Genomic DNA, 22,049 nt, shown 5'->3' with positions numbered 1-22,049 from the left:
CTCATTGATTGCTTCTCCTATGTGCCCTGATCGGAAATTGAACCAGTGGCCTAGGTGGTTCAGGATGACTTTCTATCCCCTGAGCCACGTGACCAGGGCATCTTGGGAGGTTTTATTCCTGCTCCATCTCCTGCTTCAGCCTGAACTATCTTCGGTCAGTATCACACCAACACAAATGTAAAATTTGGCCTCTTCAGCAAGGGCTACATGCTAAACTTGACTAGCTCAGGTGAGGCCTGCTGGTGTCCTTACAAATTTAGAGGCCGAAAGTAACCACACTCAATGCCATTGAGTCAATGGCCTGAAGAAATAAAATTTTTTAACTAAAAGCAGTTCCTGGGCGGGTAGTCATGTCCTAGGGCAGTATTTTTCTCTAACAAGGGTCAGTGCTTACCTTAATTGAGCCTGTCTGTTGTCTTTTTTTTTTTTTTTTTTTTTTTTAGATTTTATTTATTCATTTTAGAGAGGAGAGAGAGAGAGAGAGAGAGAAGGAGGGAGGAGCAGGAAGCATCAACTCCCATATGTGCCTTGACCAGGCAAGCCCAGGGTTTCGAACCGGCAACCTCAGTGTTCCAAGTCGATGCTTTATCCACTGTGCCACTACAAGTCAAGCCTGTTGTCTTTTTGATTTATAATAACATACCTTTAAAACTTATGATAAAAAGCCTTTGAAATTGAGACTAATCTTTCCAGGGCACAATCTCTTACCAGAGCAGGAGACCACAGAACCCCTCATTGTTATTATTATCTTACTGTTAACTGTCCTATAACCAGCAATGTAAAAGAAACACGTGTTTCTACATTTTACTTTTTATCCAATCCCAGAGATTTCCCCACTTTGCTTTCTCCCACCTCCCTAATCTATCACCAGTGGATTTCATATAACCCCCTTATGTCTTCCCCTTTGATTCTGATGGATAAAAAAAGGGGAGAATCTGCCATATTCCAGAGCATTTTCTCAATCTGTTGAGATTTTACTTCCTGTAAATTATCAACAGTTTGGCTCAATACACTCATAAATATTCTTACAGGTTTGGACATTTCTTATGTTAACAAGCCATTTTCACAAGCACCCCAGATAGGGCAGCCTCAGTGCGTATAGGAGATTTTTGGGGTTTTTTTTAAGATTTCCAGGAATAGGAGACAGAAGGAGATATCATCATAGCTACAAAAAAAACCTCAGGCAAACTAAAAATACTCTGGTTCCCAATACAGCCTCAGCTGGCTCTTCTGTTTCTCTGTTCCCAGTCCCTAAACCTTAGGCCAGCTCCAGTTTCCTGGTAACAGACATCTATCTGCCTTTGCTTGGCTATTGTCTCCACAGCCGCATTCTAAGGCACTCTCCAATGTCCACTCCAGGCATTCTCCTGTTTTGGTGTTGGCTTCCCTTCCTATCTCCCCCTCTTCCCCAACCTCCCCTCCTCGCCCCTGCCCCCACCCCCACCGTAGCAAGACAAAGCACTACAGGTCCCCTCTCAGGCTTTAATGAAGCCCCCACAGGAGGAAGGAAATGTTTACTGTCATTTATGGTAGCTGATGCAGGTTGCAGGTGGGTGGGCAACAGCAGCTGGTCTCCTGAACCCCACCCCCACCCCCGCGCTGTCCTCCATTCTTTCCTGCCCATTTCCCAAACCCAGTCCTCCAGTTTCTAGTAGATTCTCCAGTCCTTGTAGCTTAAAACATACAAATCCAGTCCTCTTCCTCCTCTCCACAATAGCTGCCTCTCAGAGCTTCAAGAAGCACATTCACCTTAAACAGGTTTTCAGCGTCATGATCTCAATGAAAGTCATCCTCTTCTCTAAGAGAGGCCACACACCGAGGATCTCTGACCTGCATTTGGGCCACAGGCGTGTTTTTAAAATCCAATCAACATTTAAAAATTGAGAGATTACATATAGAAATCTGGATTTGTGGCTTTTCTTGTAAACTCAAATATCTGGCATCATAGGACCCACATTCCCCCCAGGGAGCATGTTGGCCTGAATGCAGAGTAGGGTCCCTGTCTTTTATGCCCCTGCCCACCGGCCTTTTCTATTTCTCCTGCTTGGCCCCTTTATGCTTTTAACTTTGTGACCTTTGCTAAGAGGCATTTCAGTGCCAGTTTCCACCCTCCACTGCATTATTATAATAGAGTTGAGCCAATGAATTTGCTAAATTCACAAAGGGCACCCTAGGCAGAAGGTACAAGAAGAGGAGCCATTTAAGTAGGCAAGGGATGGCTGTTGTTGGAGAGGTGAAGGGGTCCGGAAGGGCTGGATCTCTGGTGCAAGGGGACCGTGAGGCTGGTAGAGGTTAAGCTGGGGCTTGGTTATAAAACACATTTCTGCTCTCTTATAGGGCACTGGGAGCCAGAGTGGGGTTTAAAACACGGCAACACAGCGCGAGCTGTGCATAAAAATAGGTGGGAAGCTCTTGGGGCAGGATAGATTGGAATCCTCCCGTCCCCGCTGTCCCTGCAGTCCCCGCAGGAAGCCCACAGAGAGGCTAGGGCAGGGGTCCAGTCCAGGAGGGCTAGGGATGCTGCAGTCAGAGGCGTGGCATCAACAGTGGGAATGGCTGGGAGGACGGTAAGGAAGGGATTCGGAGGCAACCTTGCTTGGAAGTGGGAATGCTTGACCTTGACGCAAAACATTGCAGGCGCTGCAGCTGCAACTCCTTTGCCTCCCCTTGCCTCCCCTCCCGCCGCGCTGCGGAGGACTGCGGCGGAATCCCGGCCACTCGCGGAGAACCCTTCCGGCGGCTGCGGCACGCGAGGGGCGGGGGCGGGATGACGGGGATGCCGGTCTTCCCTGGAAGGCCCGGGCGGGGAAAGGAGGGGAGGCTGGTCACGTGGTGCCGCCACCAGGCGAAGCCCGATTGGCGAGTCTTGCAGCTGAGACAGCCAGGGCTGCGCGAATTTCTAGGCACAGAGCAGCCCTCTTCTCCTTGTTCCGGCGCCTGGAGCGGAGAGCAGGATAGGGCGGGGGGTCTTGCTCTCCCTGCAGTCTGCACCGCTGTCCCCAGCTACACTCCACGGTCCTCTCTACAGTTGGGAGGTCTGATTGTCTCCATGAACGCATCTTCCCCGCTTCTCCCCTGCCTTCCCCCACCTGCCCCGTTTCGTACTGTGCTTACCAGGAGGCCAGCTTTCAGCTTTGTTTGGTCTGGCTGAAACAGGTTTCTGTTACATGCCACAATTTTGCAGGTTTGAACAAATCAATTAACCTGACTGGACGTGGAAAGATTACAGCAGAAATCCCACAGATGCCTCAAGCTCCACACATCCAAACCGACCTTATTGGTTTCCAAACTGCCCCTTCTTTGTGTCTCCATCTCTGTTTTAAGCAGAAACCCCAGTCATCACCATCTCACTGCCCATCATCAAATCTATAATCAAAACATTAAATTTACCTCCAAAATATTTCTTAAACCTCAGTACCCAGTTTTTTTTCCTTGGCATTTATAACTATGTTTATTTGTGATTGTTTTTGTATGGTTTCCTGCCCTGGATTGTAAGTTCCCTGAGGACAGAGACCTTGTCTACTTTATTCATTGCTGTATCACCACCAGCACACCACCAGGCACACAGTATGTGCTTAATAAATTTTAATGAATAATGAATAGATGCATAGCAAGTTCTGTGCTAGTTATTAGGTGCAGAAGTGAGGCGTAGATTTTAAGCTGAAACACACAGTTCTGTCCTCAAGATGTCATATATCCAGCAAACATGCCCTGAGCCTTCTCTCCTGGGTGGGGCCAGTATACAAGATAAGTAAGACTCGCCTCACCTGTGGTGGTGCAGTGGATAAAGCGTCAACCTGGAAACACTGAGGTTGCTGGTTCAAAACCCTGGCTTGCCTGGTCAAGGCACATATGGGAGTTGATGCTTCCTGCTCCTCCCCCTTTCCTCCCCCCCCAAAAAATGAATAAATAAAAAAAAAAGATAAGTAAGACTCCATTTCTACTTTTCCCATCATGGGGCGGGGTGGACCACAGTGAAGTGACTAACCTAGACAAAAAGACTCTGTGGTATGGATGGTCAGGTGTGGTAGTACAAAGCAACTTCTAGAGTCAGAAGAGTCCAGGATTTGGAACCTGATGATCTGGCTTCCAAGCCTGGCTTTGCTGCCTTCTGGCTGTGTGACCGCAGTGTGTGTGTGTGTGTGTGTGTGTGTGTGTGTGTGTGTGTGTGTGTGTGTTTCTCTCTCTTTGAGGCTCCATCTTCTCATCATTTGGGGGGTTGGGGGGGTGTAAAGATTTTATTAATTTTGAAGAGAGAGAGAGAAAGATGGGGGAGGAGCAGTAAGCATCAACTCATAGTAGTTGCTTCTCTTCTCACATGTGCCTGGACTGGGCAAGCCTGGGGTTTCAAACTGGTGACCTCAGCATTCCAGGTCAGTGCTTTATCCACTGTGCCATCACAGGTCAGGCTCCATCTTTTCATCTTAAAAGTGGGAATAACAATACTATCTTCAAGGGCTGAAAGATATGAATAAGATAAAAGAAAGTACCAAGTGCTAGGTGTTATGACGATGTTAGATGTAGGTGAGTGACCATACCTTCTAGTTTGCTTGGAACAGATTGGTTAATACTTTCTGAACCAGAACAATTAATAATAGCATTCCCTTTCATTCTCAAGAATGTTCTGAATTTGGACAGTAAATTATGTGGTCATTCTTGCAATGAGTGTGACAGTCCAGTTATCTTCATGGTGTACTGGGAACACAAAAGGGAAAGAGGTGGTCTGACTATAAAATGGTGGACAGTGACCATGGAAATGAGCCTGGAAGTATACATGGGATTATATCAAGTAGAGCAGGATAGGAAGGGCATAGCAAGCAAAGACAACAGCAGTTGCAAAAAATCAGGCTTGATAATTGTGGGCAGGTTTAGATAACATCAAGAAGTTCAACCTGGTCTGACCAGGCGGTGGCGCAGTGGATAGAGCATTGAACTGGAATGCAGAGGTCCCAGGTTCGAGACACTGAGGTCGCCAGCTTGAGCACGGGCTCATCTGGTTTGAGCTAAAGCTCACCAGCTTGGACCCAAGGTCGCTGGCTCAAGCAAGAGGTTACTTGGTCTGCTGAAGGCCCGCGGTCAAGGCACATATGAGAAAGCAATCAATGAACAACTAAGGTGTCACAACGAAAGAACAATGATTGATGCTTCTCATCTCTCTCCATTCCTGTCTGTCTATTTCTTTCTCTGACTCTCTCTGTCTCTGTAAAAAAAAAAAAAAAAAGTTCAACCTGGTGTTTAAGGCTAAGGCTCCTGGTGACATAATCCCAACATATCCCTGCTGAACATTTCATATTTTCACCTGCTCATGTTTGGCCCTTCCTTTCCTGTGAAAACACAAGAATTGCCCCTGCCTCTGCTCCAACCATATGGTCCAGGTGGGGACTATTAATCATGGCATCCCATCCCCATGACCAAAGGCCCAGTTGCCATAGTACTTGTCTCAAGGCTTACATGAGCCAAAAATCACTCTTTTGTCTTAGGCTAGTGTGGGGAAGTAAAAAAAAAAAAAAAAAATGCTTTTCTCTCACCTTCTAAGTTCTTGTAGTTGGGATAATTATCCAATTTATATGAAACAGATTAACAGGAAGAAATCTCCAAAATTTATTACAGATATATATGCAGGGGTGCCACATGAAGATCAGATCCAAGGAGTCACTGGGCGGTTAGTTTATATGCTATTCTGGACAAAGGAAAGGGAGGCAGAAGTCTGAGATTTCAATGATAAAGCAGGCAGTTATAGATAGATGACAAAGAGCAAATATGATAAATTTTTGGCAGCCCACCGGAAACAAGGGGACATAGAAAGAAACACACTTTACTAGATTGCTCCTTGTCTGCCACATTCAGTTTTTATTATAATGCTAAGGTAATACTTCTTTCCTTTGAACAGGTTATTCTATCTGAATTCCTTTAAGTATGTAAGGGGGAGGGTCCAAGGTTCTTTTCCAGTCTTTTGTTTCTTAATAACCAGCTTAAAATCAATTTCCCAAAAGGCATATTCTGGGTGACAAAGCTTTGGTCCATGTCTAGGCTTCTTTTCCTTGCATCTAATGGAGTCATAATAGAGAACCACTGCATTCTCTCTTCTCTTGTGCATCCTTCCAGACATCCTGTCCTCCTGTCTTGCCTGGCTGTTCACAGTTCTTCAGACTGATCCTATGTTTGTATCCCTATGCCTTCCCTCCAGACTCCTTCAGTTTTTTTTCTTTTTCTTTTTTAAAATTATTATTATTTATTCATTTTACAGAGGAGAGAGAGAAGGAGAGAGGGAGGGGGAAGAGCAGGAGGCATCAACTCCCATATGTGCCTTGACCAGGCAAGCCCAGGGTTTCGAACCAGCAACCTCAGTGTTCTAGGTCGACACTTTATGCACTGTGCCACCACTGGTCAGGCCAGGTTCCCTCAGTTTTAAATATCTTACAACTTGTCAACTTTTACTAATCCTTTGAGACCCAACTCAAAGGGTTTTTCCTCAGAAAAGCCATCCCTGACCACGCTGAGCAAGGCTTGCCAGGCCTTCCGCTGGCCTATCTCAACTTTTTGTACATGTCCTCATCACCTAGTATCCCAATGAGCTGTTTTCTTGTCTGTAACTCCCTTGAAACTATGTTTTTCATCTCCATGACCCCAGGGCCTGGCAAAGGGCCTAGCACAAAGTGTAATAAATGGTTACTAAATGAGCTAATAGATGAGTAAGAATCCTTCTCTTTTTTTCATGCTTTCTTCCTGAGTCACTATTCAGATTCTATCAAGTGAAGGCTCAGAAGAAAAGCTAGGAGAAACTACTTTGGTCCCTTGATTCAAGGGTGATAGATTCAGGATAAAAGAAACCCCAGTAAAAATGGGGCCACTGCAAAGTCCAGTGGCATTTATGAGTGGTTAGTTCTCTGCCAAAGCACTGATGGTGGCAGCTTTGAGTTGAGCAGAGTTTGTTTGGGAGCCAGAGCCAAAACTAACATTCAGTGTGTTGAACTTTTCAGCAAGCCAGGATTCTGACAGCTGTTTCTGTCAGCTGCACAAGGGAAATCATCTAAAAGTCATCCGGGTCTGCCTAGAACAGGGGTCCCCAAACTTTTTACACAGGGGGCCAGTTCACTGTCCCTCAGACTGTTGGAGGGCCGCCACATACAGTGCTCCTCTCACTGACCACCAATGAAAGAGGTGCCCCTTCCGGAAGTGTGGCGGAGGCCAGATAAATGGCCTCAGGGGGCCGCATGCGGCCCACAGGCTGTAGTTTGGGGACGCCTGGACTAGAATCAAAGGTCCTCATCTTTTTTGGCACAATCTGACCTAAGTAATAAGGCAGCCCTCTCCCCCACCTTTCATCCCCAGTGCAGGCACACACCTTCTCAAAGGGAGCCTGTCAATTGATCAGGACATTGGGCACTGAGAAAAGTCAAAAATAGCTACAGGGAACTTGGGCCTATATGACAAGTTCTGTCCAATAGTCTGTGAGTAGAAGTAACATATGTCATTTCTACATCGAAGTGTTTAATTGCCAGTGCACAACTCTCCAGCTCTCTTTCCACTAAAGGCAACCCTGAAAGCCTCATGTTGAAGTGGTGGTGTGTTAGAGGCCAGGATGGAAGTGGTCTGTTTCTCTGAGTTACCCAGTAGAGTGGAGAAGAGCTACTTTAGAAAGTGCCTTGACTCATAGCAGAATTTGCATGTTGTGTTAAGCCATTGAGATATTTAGGTTACTTGTTACCACAAAAGACCCTACGCTAGTCTGACCAATATATAGAAATTCATTGTCTTAGCCATCCAGCATCAGACCTCCTTTCTTCTTGAGGAGAAGAATTCTTTCTCCTTATAATTCTCTTTGGTATTGTCAAATACAGTGGTCACTTCTTTGTTTTTATCTTTCTGATAGAAAACAGCATTGTCATAATTGTCCCCTCTCCCCCTGGAAACATTTTATCTTGATGTTCTATGACATCATACCTTTTTTAGTGTTTCTCCTATTTCACAGCCCCTGCTTGATAGTTTATTTTGCAGGCTCTGCCACTCTTTTGCCTTAATAGCTTAAAATTTTTCGGGGCTTATTCTTAGGGACCTTTCTCATGGTTTTAAATTCCATCCATAAAAAAGAATGCTGGTTATCTTCCAGTATTCATTTTACCATTCTTTATTAATAACAAAACCCCTACTTTTAGGGGCACACTGTGCCCACTTAAAAGACTACATTTCCCAGTATGGCCATGTGACTATGTTTTGGCCAATGTGAAGGAAGCCAAAATGTATAGGACTTCCAAGGCAGCCTTCTTAAAAGGAAAAAACTGGACCTTTCTTTCCTTTTTCTTCCTCAGTGTCTGCACTGTGAACTATATGAGATAACGCTACGATTGGAAACCAAGTGCTGAGGATGGTGGAGCAGCCCAGAACTGCCTGTTGCTTTTGGACTAATTTTTTCATGAAGAGTGATAGAAACTTCTATTGTAAGCCTTTTCTTTATTTTGCAACTGAATCTAATCCTGATACATTCTCATTGCTGTTGAAGTTGCTTGCTTGCCCCCAATTGGAAGCCGGAGTCCAGATCCTCCCCCAGTCAGGGGAGTGGGGAACCAGCAGAAGAAATGCACTTCCAGGCCAAAAAAAAAAAAGATGGGCCCCCTTCCAAAAATTGTAAGTAACCAAGCTACTAGGACGATAGAGTGGGTGATGACCTAGGAATAAAGTTGAGTGCACTGAATGCTAGATTAAGAACTTTGTACTTTATAAGTCCCTTGTGGATATAGGGGAACCCTATCTATCTTATCTAGTAATGCCTCCTTTTTGTAGATGCTTAGTGAATGATATGTTCTCTCTAAGTAATGGTGTTTGCTTAATAAGCAACAAGAAAAGAAATGTTGGAAAGTGGACCAGTTGGGAATCACCATTTGATCTATCCTTGTCTGCTTTACAGCTGAAGTAACTGAAGCCTCAGTTCCTAGCGTTCGGACTATCCATGAGGAAAGGCAAACCGAAAACTCCATCTTGGGAACAACAGGGGTACGCAGTGACAGAATTGGGGGCAGGAAGCCAACAAAAGCCATTGGGTTAGTATGTCTTCAAGATGGCCGTCCTGGAAGAGGTGAAGCTCCGCCCCAGCACGCCAGGCCCCGCCCCGCTCGGCCCCGCTCCGCGCCCCTCCGCCCGAGCGGTGCGGGTTGTGAGGTGTTTCAGCAAAGCGCCTGCGCAGTGGGCAGCGGCGTGAGGGGCGGAGGCTTTATAGCCACTTCGTTGACGCTGCACAGTTTCTATCACGGGGAGGGCGGTGTCGGCGGCGGCGGCGGCGGCAGCGCCGGTTGAGGGGGCGCTGAGGCAGGAGCTGTGGCGGCGCTGGGCGCCGCTTGCTCCTCGGCCTCTGGGGGCCATGGGCTCCGAGAAGGACTCCGAGTCGCCGCGTTCTACATCCATACACGCGGCTGCGCCGGACCCCAAGTGCCGCAGCGGCGGCCGGCGCCGGCGCCTCACCTTTCACAGCGTCTTCTCCTCCTCGGCCCGCGGCCGCCGCGCCCGGGCCAAACCGCAGGCCGAGCCGCCGCCCCCGGCCGCGCCGCCGCCGCCCGCTCCGGCCCCGGCCCCGGCCCCGGCTGCGCCCCCGGCCCAGGCCCCCCTTCCTGAGGCGCTGCCCGCCGAGCCGGCCGCCGAGACCGAGGAGGAGGCTGAGGCGGCGGCGGGGCCCGGGTTCGACGATGAGGAGGCGGCGGAGGGCGGCGGCCTGGGCCCGGAGGAGGTGGAGTGCCCGCTGTGCCTGGTGCGCCTGCCGCCCGAGCGGGCCCCGCGCCTGCTCAGCTGTCCGCACCGCTCCTGCCGGGACTGCCTCCGCCACTACCTGCGCCTGGAGATCAGCGAGAGCCGGGTCCCCATCAGCTGCCCCGAGTGCAGCGAGCGACTCAACCCACACGACATCCGCCTGCTGCTCGCCGACCCGCCGCTCATGCACAAGTACGAGGAGTTCATGCTGCGCCGCTACCTGGCCTCGGACCCCGACTGCCGCTGGTGCCCGGCCCCGGACTGCGGGTGAGCGCGGGGGCGTGGCCGCCGGGGTGGCGGGCTCCGGCCGGGGAGACCCGGGCCGGTGCCTGGGGACTGGACCCGCGTGTGGCCCGCCCCTAGAGGCGGCCGTCGGCGCAGCGTGTGTGTGTGTGTGTGTGTGTGTGTGTGTGTCCGTCCGTTCGTCTGTGTGTCCAAACGTGGGAGAAGAGCTGAGGGATGACCCACGGAAGGGAGAGGGAGGTGGCAGTTGCGGTGGTTTGGTGACTGGGCATCCCCCGAAAGCCCAGGCGAGTACGTTGGAGGCACCCAGCACCCCACCCCTGCTCGAGAGCCTGAACTGACTGTCGGTGAGGGGAGGGAGCTATCCATCAAGTCAGGAGGCAGGGCAGGTTTTTGTCGGGGAAATTTCCCTCTGTCCAGAGGTAAGGCTGTCTCAGTGAGGGGATGTGTGGCAGACGACTGCAGGAGAAGACACGCTTCGGAGGGGCGTGTCCGTCTGGCTGGGGGCAGACTTGGCAGCATTGCAGGAGAAGGTGTGCTCTTTCTGACCACCCCTGCTGAAAGTTGGGATAGAGGTGACTAGAATGGCACTACGGGGAAAGGACGGCTCACGGGCAGAGCTCTGGGGGCACCCCGGCCGATGTGTGTCTTCTCTGCCAAGCTCTTGGGAGGCCCCCACCCCGTGCTTCTCACGCTGCTGCTTTGGGCAGGGTGAAGAGTGGACCCTTTCTTTGTTCAGAAAGCAATGGGGCACTCAGAAGAAGGATGCCAAAAGATTGGTATGGTAGGAGGAAATCTGACTCCTAGCCCTTCTGATCTTGAGTGATTGTGACAGTCTTTAGTGCATCATATATGTTGAATTTTTAAGGTCAGTAAGAAAAATATGCCATAACTGTAGAGATAGAAGACCACCAGATTTAGCTATCTGGAGCATTCAGTGGAGACAGACCCTCCTCCTCCCGTTTTTAAAAACTTGATCGTGTGTTCCAGTCAGTGCATCCTATGAATGCTTGCATGCAGCAAAGAGGGGCTAATCTAAGTGGGAGTCAGACTGTGCTATTTACCTGCTCTTTGACCTTGGGCAAGTAATTTTATTCTGTGTGTTATATTTTGGGGACAGAAAGATGCTAGGAACTCCTTGCAGAGGGTAATGTAATGCTAGTAAAAGCTTCCTGTTCTGTTCTTCAAAGGAGTTAAGAAGGACTTTTAATTGTATCCTATATATCAAGGCTGTTGTAAGATTTTCATGATGCTGCTGTTTGTCTCCTTCAAAGAAGCCGACATAGACTAAGGAAGTAAGAAGAGTTAGTTTCTATTTATTCTGCCAAACTTGTTTAGAGATGGGTGTGTTATTTAGCCTCACTGAGAGTAGTTTCTAAATTACTTTTAAGTGTTGTTGTCAAATGTACCCTGTTTATCTGTGGTAGATCACTTTCACTTTCAGTTAATAAGTATCAGAAAGAACCAAATAGGTAGGCTCTTGAAGTTTTTGCTTATATCAGGTGATCCAGCTGGCCTTAAGAGTTTAATTTATACAATATTCACATTTTACAGACACTATTGATGTATTTTCTGAACCAAAGGAATTTAAGTGAACTGTTAATCTTTGAATAGTATATTAATTAACTCCTATTTTGAGATGTGAGTTTCCTTGAATTTTAACTGAGAAATGTGGCATCACTTATTATCTTTTTACAGAAAGCTCCCTTTTTGTTTTTTATTCCTCTGAAATCAATCCTGACTTTGCTCACATTAATAAATATGGACAGGAATTAATTTACAATCTTGGTAACAACTCCAAACCATTAAAGAATTAGGCCATTTTCTATTTTAGCCAAGTATTGCATCAGTTATCATCCAGAATTTATTTTTTAATTAGTTAAAAAAATTACAACAATTTTATATGTAGTTTTTAAAAAATATCTTATCTGTGGGTTTAAAGACAGTAATGTCTGGGGAAGAAAGAAAGCTGGCATCTGAGTATTTATGTGCCAGGCATACATAATTTAATTTGACCCTTACAACATAGTAAGATAAATTTGATCTGGTTTTACAGGTGAGGAAACCGAAGTTTAAATAAATTGAGTGACTTGTTCAGGGTCATGTAACTAGTGGAAACACTGGTCTTAACTCCAGCTAAGTTCAATATTCTTTCAACCTCTTTCATGGTGTTTTTGTTTTTTGTTTTTAATTTATTGATTGGTTTTAGAGATGAAGGGAGAGACAGAAACATCTATCTGTGTGTGCCCTGACCAGGGATTGGTTGAACCTGAAACCTTAACCAATTGGAACAACGCTCTAACCAATTGACCTATCCAGCCAGGGCTCAGCCTCTGTTTTAAAAAGCATGGGCTTTTTAGCATTATTGGGGATGCTACTGTTTGGGTCAGTTCATCAAGTGTTGCCTAAGAACAACATTGAGAGAGCGAAGGGTGCTAGAATCTGTTTTCTTTTCTGATTCTTTTTCTTTATAGCCTCTTACCTACTTTATTTTTCTTATCTGAAGTAGGCCTAACCCTTTCCTAACTTGAGAGGTTTAATTTTAATGTTTACAAAGTGTTTTTGAGATCTTCAGTTAAAGGTGTTTGATAGATCAGGTGTAAGTTAAAAATTCTGTCACTTTTCAAACAGGTGTCTGGGTTCCCTGGGGATGTGACCAATGCTTTTGCCTCATTTTGTGCCAGGAAAAAAATAGCTTGTTTTGTTTTGTTTTAATCAAATTGGTCTACTCTTCTGAGTCTGGTAAAAGTCATGGATGAGCCCTAGAACAGAAGCCTAAGTTCCAGTTATTGCTTCTTCTTATTCCTGACATTTTTACTGTCCACAGATCAAGTTCTTACCAGCCAAATTTATCAAGTCCATTTTTTGCTCTTTGTGTGTCTATTTGTATTTATTTGGCAGGATGAGGGGAACATTCTAGAGTTCTGATCACTGGTTTCACTGTAATTACTCATGATAATGAGAACAGTATATATTAAAATGTTCATTATTTGTTTACAGAACATTTGGAGAATAGAGTAAAAGATTTTTGAGGTTTTCTTTTCCCATACTTGATACAATTTTATTTGGAATATATAAGCACCAATTCCAGTGGGACATTGAGGTCGCCAGTTTGAAACCCCAGACTTGCCTGGTCAAGGCACATATGGGAGTTGATGCTTCCTGCTCCTCACCCCTTCTCTCTCTCTCTCTCTCTTTCTCTCTCCATCTCCTCTCTCTAAATATGAATAAATAAAATAAAAATAAATGAATAAATAAAAAGAACAATACCATTAGGTGTAATCTTTAAAACACCCTTTTCAATGAGATAAAATTAACTCAAAGTACAAATAACTGACTTTTATAGTTTTTTAGAATCGTCAAACTCTAACCTCATTCAGAAAAAATTTCATACAGGTAGATGGTGGTAAACTCATAAGGGAGAAACCAGTGCAGAAAAGTTTGTATGGGACCCAGTGTCTCACAGCTAATAAATGGTGCAGTTGATCAATATGAGATGTTTTCAGAAACCTATAAATCGTGTAAATGATTAATGTTTTCCTTTCAAGTGCCCTGTTGTCAATCTTTAAACCCTTTTAGAATCTCTAGAAGACTGAGGGGTGAACAAAGGAGGCAACAGGGCAGATATTCTCTACAAATGAATAGGCAATAAAGCTGTCTTGACCTAAATTCTTCGTGCAGGTCCACTACTCCAGCCTCTCATTGCATAGTCTCCTTGCAGTGTCTCCCCTCCCAACTGACAGTAGCAGATAGTATCAGCTATTGGCCTTCCTGGACAACTGGACTGGACCATCCCATAAACAGGAAGTTTCTGTTTGTCTCTAGTATGTTTATGAGGAAAGAGCAAGCTACCTGGACAAGGCTTTTCTCAGTCAGTGAAGGAAGCATTTTCCTCTCTGAAGCCATTCTGGACCTCTTCTCTTAATTTGTTCTGTCCCTTCTATATCACAACTTTTTGTTCTATCTTCCCCTTCTTCCCCACCATCTACAATCAGGGGTCTCAAACTCGCGGCCCGCCGAACAATTTTGTGCGGCCCGCAGACTGTTTTCAATTGCAGTGAGAAAAGTGTTGTGTAACAGTTGCCTTTTGTAGACCTAGTGCGGCCCGCCTAACGGCTGTGATCTTGCTCTGCGGCCCACATGCTGAGTTGAGTTTGAGACCCCTGATCTACATCATCTTGCAGCACAATAATCTTTCTCATATTTGTCAAAGTACTCATTCTAAAGTAGAACATTTTATAACACCTGCTTAAAACTGTTCATTCCTGACCTATAAGATGACTTATTTTTTTTTAATTTTTTTATTGATTTTTAGCAAGAGAGGAATGTGGAGGGGGAGAGACCGACAGACAGACAGGAATATTGATCCATTCCTGTATGTGCTCTGACCAGGGGTTGAACTAGCAACCTCTACACTTCAGGACAATGCTCTAAGCCAGTGGTCCCCAACCTTTTTTGGGCCACGGACCGGTTTAATGTCAGAAAATATTTTCACGAACTGGCCTTTAGGGTGAGACGGATAAATGTATCACGTGACCGAGACAAGCGTCAAGAGTAAGTCTTAGACGGATGTAACAGAGGGAATCTGGTCATTTTTTAAAAATAAAACATCGTTCAGACTTAAATAAAACGGAAATAAGGTAAGTTATTTATTCTTTCTCTGCGGACTGGTACCAAATGGCCCACGGCCTGGTACCGGTCCATGGCCCAGGGGTTGGGGACCACTGCTCTAAGCAACCAAGCTGTCTGGCCACGGGGACTTCTTTTGTTTGTTTGTTTGTTGTTTTTTTTTCTGAAGCTGGAAACGGGGAGAGACAGTCAGACAGACTCCCGCATGCGCTCGACCGGGATCCACCCGGCACGCCCACCAGGGGCGATGCTCTGCCTCTCCGGGGCATCGCTCTGCTGCGACCAGAGCCACTCTAGCGCCTGGGGCAGAGGCCAAGGAGCCATCCCCAGAGCCCGGGCCATCTTTGCTCCAATGGAGCCTTGGCTGCGGGAGGGGAAGAGAGAGACAGAGAGGAAGGGGGGGGTGGAGAAGCAAATGGGCGCTTCTCCTATGTGCCCTGGCGGGGAATCGAACCCGGGTCCCCCGCACGCCAGGCCGACGCTCTACCGCTGAGCCAACTGGCCAGGGCCTGTTTGTTTGTTTGTTTTTTAAGTGAGAAGAGGGGAGATAGACTCCCACAAGGGACCTGACCCACATGACCTGACCAGAATCCACCTGGCAACCCCTGTCTGGGGCTGATGTTCAAATCAACTGAGCTATCCTCAGCTCCTGGAGCTGCACTTGAACCAGTTGATACTGGCTGTAAGAGGGGGAGAGGGAGGAGAAGAGAAGCAGATGGTCGCTTTTCATGTGTGCACTGACCTGAGATAAAACCCAGGACCTCCACAAGCCGGGCCAACACTCTATCCACTGAACCAACGGACCAGGGCAACTTCTTATGTTTTTAATAACTTATTATGTCTATGATCTATCCTAATAATTTAAGCCCTTTTGCAGTATCCAACTATCCTTTGGTCTTATTTTCTATTTTTCACATAGGTCAATATTTCCCAAGGTGTATTTATAGGCATTACTGGAAAGAGAAATATTTTGTGATCAGATAAGCTTGGTAAATACTGGATTGAACAAAATAAAGCTAATTTATTTCTGAGCCTTTTGAGCTTCTAAGACCCTTTAAACATGCTAAGCCTGGCCTGTGGTGGCGCAGTGGATAGAGCGTTTGACCTGAAACACAAGGTCACTGGTTCGAGGCCCTGCACTTGTCTGGTCAAGGCACATATGGGAGTTGATGCTTCCAGCTCCTCCCCCCCTTCTCTCTCTCTGTCTCTCCCTCTCCTCTCTAAAATGAATTTTCTGGTCAAGGCACATATGGGAGTTGAAGCTTCCTGCTCCTCCCCCCTTTCTCTCTCTCTCTCTCTCTCCTCTCTAAAATAAATTTTTTTAAATTTTTTATTTATTCATTTTAGAGAGGAGAGGGAGAGACAGAGAGAGAGAAGGGGGGGAGGAGCTGGAAGCATCAACTCCCATATGTGCCTTGACCAGGCAAGCCCAGGGTTTCAAACCGGCGACCTCAGCATTTCCAGGTCGACGTTTTATCCACTGCGCCACCACAGGTCAGGCTAAAATGAATTTTTTTAAAAAACATGCTAATACACAGTGTAAACCTTGTGGGTTTTTAAAAATTGATTAATTTTAGAATTTAAATTTATTTATTTATTTGAGAGAGAGAAACATCTATCTGTTCCTGTATGTGCCCTTACCAGGAGTCAAACCCACAACCTTAATTGATTACTACTGTATTTCCCCATGTATAAGATACACATTAATTTTGGGGCCCTAAATTTGAAGGGAAAAAAAAGTATTACATAAAGTTATTGATCTCAAGTTTTATTCATCATAAAATTTATACAACTCCTCATTACTGTCAAAACTCCCATCTATTAGCTTGTCCTCATCTGTGTCTGATGACGAATCACTGTCTTTAACAATGAGCACAAAAACAAGCACAAAACGGGAAATACAAATTAAAAAAATCTACAACCACTGGATAAGACGAATCCAGTTTTTAGGCCCCAGATTTTTTGAATATTCATCTTATTACATGGGGGCAATACGGTAATTTTAGAGAGAGAGGCAGCGAACCATTCATTTGTTATTAGTTGTGCATTCATTGGTTGCTTTCCATATGTGCCCTGACTGGCATGGAGCCTGCAACCTTGGTGTTTTGGGACAACTGAGTTAACCAGCCAGGGCCAGTATAAATCTTATTAATGCTAATAATGCAATGTAACTCTTCAATCTGGTATAATTTTCCCAAACTTAGATCACCAGGAAACATGTTTTTATTTGTTCTATGGCATCTTTAAGGAATAACGAAAACTTTCCCTTTGAACTCCCTTAACAGTTATTCTGACCTGCCTTCTATGTCCTTATTTAACAATGAGCCTTGATCTCTAAGTAGATAGAGAGCTCCTCTAGAGTAGGATATCTATATTCCAACTTTTTCTACAATACTGTGAATAGAAACTTTCCTTTTTTAATTTTTTTTTAGATTTTATTTATTCATTTTTAGAGAGAGAAGGAGGGAGGAGCAGGAAACATCAGTTCCCATATGTGCCTTCACCAGGCAAGCCCAGGATTTCAAACCGGCAACCTCAGCATTCCAGGCCGACACTTTAACTCCTAGAACAATTGAATGAATAGTTGAATTTTAATAAAATAAAGAATATAAACAGCACAGTTTTTGGAGGAGAAACAGATAACAGCAAGCGGGACAGACAGATGATCTTTCAGCAGACACTTTGGAAAACTATATGTATAGTATTTGAACCTTAGGTGAGTACTGGGTATTACAGAAAGGATTTAAACATGATCCTCTTTACAGAGCATTTGATTTGGTAGAGGAGATAGATAGATAGATAGATAGATAGATAGATAGATAGATAGATAGATAGATGATAAGTGCAATGTAACAAATACTAAAGAAAATACTTAGAGGCTAGGTGAAAGATTTTGCATGATGGTGTTAAGAAAGACTTCAGAGGGGAGGTAATACTTGATCTAGGCCTTGAAAAAAATATGAGTAGGAATTCATATAAGGCAAATAAATAAGTGGGTAGACAAAAAACTTAAATTAGAGTGTTATGAACAAATGCATGGAGTTATAAAAATACAAACCTAAGTCTTCAGTCTAGTCTGGTTAGCTTTTGAATGCGCAGTATGGGAAGCATTGATCTGGGGAGTGACTGACTAGAGAGCAGTCTGGAAAAGCAGACTGGATTCAGGTTGTCTTATGCCATGCCAAGATTTTTAGGTGTGAAAGACTTTTTTTCTTTTCTTTCTTTTTTTTTAAGCATTTTGAGCAAAAGTAACATGATAGATAATCTTTTAGAATTGGAGTTTGTAGTGGGGAATAAGGAGACCAGATAAGATAGTAGTCTCATGGCAGTTGTCTGGGCAAGAGGTGACATGGGTTTAACTAGGGCAGGAAAAAGAAAGATAGTAGGGTTATACCATTGTGACTTGGCCCATGCCTACCACCCTTACAGAAGCTCTGGGTTGATTTGTAAATGAAGTTACATGGCCTGGAGCTGAGAAGAATAGAGATAATATAGAAACACATTTCTTGAACTACCAGGGTCTGTTGAAACAGAATCAAATTCATACTAATGGAATTTCACCCCCCAGGGCTGAAATTAGGAAATGCTGTGGTCTAGCTTGTCACACATTATGATGTTTCTAAAAACTTAGGAAAGTAACAAAATTAGTAAAAGTCTTATGAACTTAAGGGGAAAAGAGGATGTATCTTTTTTTTTTTAATTGATTTTAGAGGGGGAGAGAGAGAGAGACAGAAACACGGATCTATCTGTTTCTGTATGTTCCCTGACTGGGGATTGAACCAGTAACCTTTGCATATAGAGCCCGTGCTCCAGTCAGCTGAGCTATCTGACCAGGGCTGCATCTGTATTCTTTTTTTATTTTTAACAGAGACAGAGAGAGTCAGAGAGAGGGATAGATAGGGACAGACAGACAGGAACGGAGAGAGATGAGAAGTATCCGTTACCAGTTTTTCATTGCAACACCTTAGTTGTTCATTGATTGCTTTCTCATATGTGCCTTGACCGTGGGGCTACAGCAGACCGAGTAACCCCTTGCTTGAGCCAGTGACCTTGGTTCCAAGCTGGTGAGCTTTGCTCAAACCAGATGAGCCCGCACTCAAGCTGGCAACCTCGGGGTCTCGAACCTGGGTCCTCCGCATCCCAGTCCAACGCTCGATCCACTGCGTCACCACCTAGTCAGGCTGCATCTGTATTCTTTTTTTTTTTTAATTTTTTTTTTTTTTTGTATTTCTCCGAAGCTGAAAACGGAGGCAGTCAGACAGACTCCCGCATGTGCCCGACTGGGATCCACCTGGCACCCCCACCAGGGGGTGATGCTCTGCCCATCTGGGGCGTCGCTCTGTCACGACCAGAGCCACTCTAGCACCTGGGGCAGAGGCCAAGGAGCCATCCCCAGCGCCTGGGGCCATCTTTTGCTCCAATGGAGCCTCAGCTGCTGGAGGGGAAGAGAGAGACAGAGAGGAGGGAGAGGGGGAGGGGTGGAGAAGCAGATGGGCGCCTCTCCTGTGTACCCTGGCCGGGAATCGAACCCGGGACTTCCGCACGCCAGGCCGATGCTCTACCACTGAGCCAACCGGCCAGGGCCTGCATCTGTATTCTTAGCAACGTGTAATTTCCTGCATCTTCTGTTCAGCTTCTAACTAAGAAATCCTGAAATCTCATCTAAGCTAAGAGAGCAGGATACAGGAGAGGATCCAGTGTGAGACGTGGGAGAGAAGAACAAGATTGTCAAGGCAGATTTGGTCTCTCAAGGATATGGTTTTTCCCAACTACCTGGGGAAAAGATGGCCCTCTTTTTTTTACAGAGACAGAGAGAAGGATAGACAGGGACAGACAGACAGGAACGGAGAGATGAGAAGCATCAATCATCAGTTTTTCGTTGCGACACTTTAGTTGTTCATTGATTGCGTTCTCATATGTGCCTTGACCACGGGCCTTCAGCAGACCAAGTAACCCCTTACTCGAGCCAGTGACCTTGGGTTCAAGCTGGTGAGTCTTTTGCTCCAACCAGATGAGCCCGCGCTCAAGCCAGCAACCTCGGGGGGTCTCGAACCTGGGTCCTCCGTATCCCAGTCCGATGCTCTATCCACTGCGCCACCACCTGGTCAGGCAAGATGGCCCTCTTTAGAACTTAGAGGTTTACTCCTAAAGTGATCTTTATTGATTGACTGATTTTAGAGAGAGAGGAAGGGAAAAGAGAGATAGGAACATTGATCTGTTCCTGTATGTGCCCTGACCAGGAATGCAAACCAACAACCTTTGCGCTTCAGGGCGACGCTCTAACCAATGGAGGGAGCTATCCAGCCAGGGCCTAAAGTGGTCTATACAAAATTTTAGGATTAAATTATAGTACCTTACATATAGTAAGCCAATAGTTACATGGATAAGTTTAAAAGATTGCTTTAGGGCAGAGTAATGGCCCAGGAGAAGAGCTAGAATATCCTGGGGAAAAGTGAAAAAACTCTAAGCAGGAGAAGATCTCTAGCATTCATTCAGTATAGGCTTTTAAACATAAACTAGTGTGCTAGACCTTGGAAATTAATAAATGGATATTTTTTACCCTGGCCAGGTGGTTCAGTGGATAGAGCATTGTCCCCTATGCCAGGGTCATGAGTTCAGTCCCTAGTCAGGGCACATATGAGAAGCAACCAATGAGTGCACAACTAAATAGAACAACTAAGTAGAGAAGGAATTGATGCTTCTTTCTTTCTATCTTCCCCTTCCCTACTCCTCTACCTTCCTCTTTCTCTCAAAAGTGGGGGAGAAATTATTTTTATTTTTATTTATTTTTGTATTTTTCCAAAATGAGAAGCGGGGAGGGGGAAGGCAGACAGACTCTCACATGCGCCTGACCAGGATCCACCCGGCATACCCACTGGGGAGCAGTGGTTGGCCCATCTGGGGTGTTGCTCTACTGCAACTGGAGCCATTCTACTGCCTGAGGAGGAGGCCACGGAGCCATCCTCAGCACCCGGGCCAGTTTTGTTCCATTGGAGCCTTGGCTATGGCAGGGGAAGAGAGAGAGAGAGAGGAAGGACAGGGGGAAGGGTAGAGAAGCAGATGGACACTTCTCCTGTGTGCCCTGGGTGGGAATCGAACCTAGGACTTCCACACGCCAGGTCGATGCTCTACTACTGAGCCAACTGGCCGGGGGGGGGGCGGAATTTTTTTTTTAATGGATACTTTTCCTTGAGTGTAGTCTAGCTGTGCAAGTATGCATATAAACAGATAATTACAATATAATGTGATAAGTATTGTAAAGTAATTGTTCACAAGCGTGAAGCAGGCCACCAGCTGCCTGGGGAGATTAAGTACTGTAGATTTTATAGAGGTGGTGACATTTGAGCTGGTTCTTACATGGATAAGTATTTCCCCATGCAAGAAGCAACAAGCCTAACCAGGCAGTGGCGCAGTGGATAGAGAGTCAGACTGGGATGTGGAGGACCCAGGTTCGAAACCATTAGGTCGCTGGCTTGAGCGCTGGCTCATCTTGTTTGAGCAAGGCTCACAAGCTTGAGCCCAAGGCTGCTGGCTTGAGCAAGGCATCACTCGGTCTGCTGTAGCCCCCCAATCAAGGCACATATGAGAAAGCAGTCAATGAACAACTGAGGTACCACAATGAAAAACTAATGATTGATATTTCTCATCTCCCTTCCTGTCTGTCCCTATCTGTCCCTCTCTCTGTCACTGTCACACATACACAAAGTAACAAAAGGACAGTAGGCAGAAGGAAGAGAATATGCAAAGGCAAGGAACTAGGACCAAAAAAAATAAAAAGCGCTATGATTTATACCGTACCTGTCAGGGCAAGATTTCAAGTGCAGTTTCAGAACATGTTTAGTAACACTTAAAGGTGGCAAGCATCTATACCTCCCATTTTGGGTATGGGAGGCTAAGGTTTGAATATTTTAATTAGCACAGAGGCATGCAATATGGGTCAAGGGTAAGGAGCGAGGCCAGGCACCCAAAAACAGGAATGCCAAATCTCATACCCTGTGTAATTCTGTTATGGTAATAGATTGCTCTGGGTTCATGAGTATTTGGGTTTATTTTACTTCCTTGGCACCCAATTCTGTACCCAAAATTGATATTGTCAATCCTATCAAATGTTCTTATTTTTTAAAAGGGTGGTTTGAAGTCTGTTAATAAGGGCCTGACCTGTGGTGGCGCAGTGGATAAAGCGTCGACCTGGAAATGCTGAGGTTGCCGGTTCGAAACCCTGGGCTTGCCTGGTCAAGGCACATATGGGAGTTGATGCTTCCAGCCCCTCCCCCCTTCTCTCTCTCTGTCTCTTCTCTCTCTCTCTCTCTCCCTCTCTCTCTCCCTCTCCTCTCTAAAAAATGAATAAATAAATAAATAATTAAAAAAAAAAGAATACTTTTACTATGTAGGGTAAGACTGGATCAAGAAATATTCAAGGCTTCCTGACTGGCTGTCTA

General features: G+C 45.6%; 1 protein-coding gene across 2 annotated transcripts in view; it reads left to right on the top strand.

Moving 5' to 3' along the window:
• Window positions 1-9,222: 9,222 nt before the first annotated feature.
• The window catches only part of RNF19B (ring finger protein 19B), a 28,201-nt gene continuing 15,374 nt past the window's right edge, over window positions 9,223-22,049 (top strand). For both annotated transcript variants that reach the window (XM_066375784.1, XM_066375785.1), the window contains exon 1: window positions 9,223-10,005. In XM_066375784.1, coding sequence (XP_066231881.1) covers window positions 9,356-10,005 — 650 coding nt within the window. In that variant the 5' untranslated portion in view covers window positions 9,223-9,355. The remainder of the gene's footprint in view (window positions 10,006-22,049) is intronic.

Source organism: Saccopteryx leptura, chromosome 3, assembly GCF_036850995.1.
Source record: "Saccopteryx leptura isolate mSacLep1 chromosome 3, mSacLep1_pri_phased_curated, whole genome shotgun sequence".
Lineage (NCBI taxonomy): Eukaryota > Metazoa > Chordata > Mammalia > Chiroptera > Emballonuridae > Saccopteryx > Saccopteryx leptura.
Note: the sequence above shows the minus strand (reverse complement) of the source record. Positions and strands in the feature narration are given on the sequence as shown.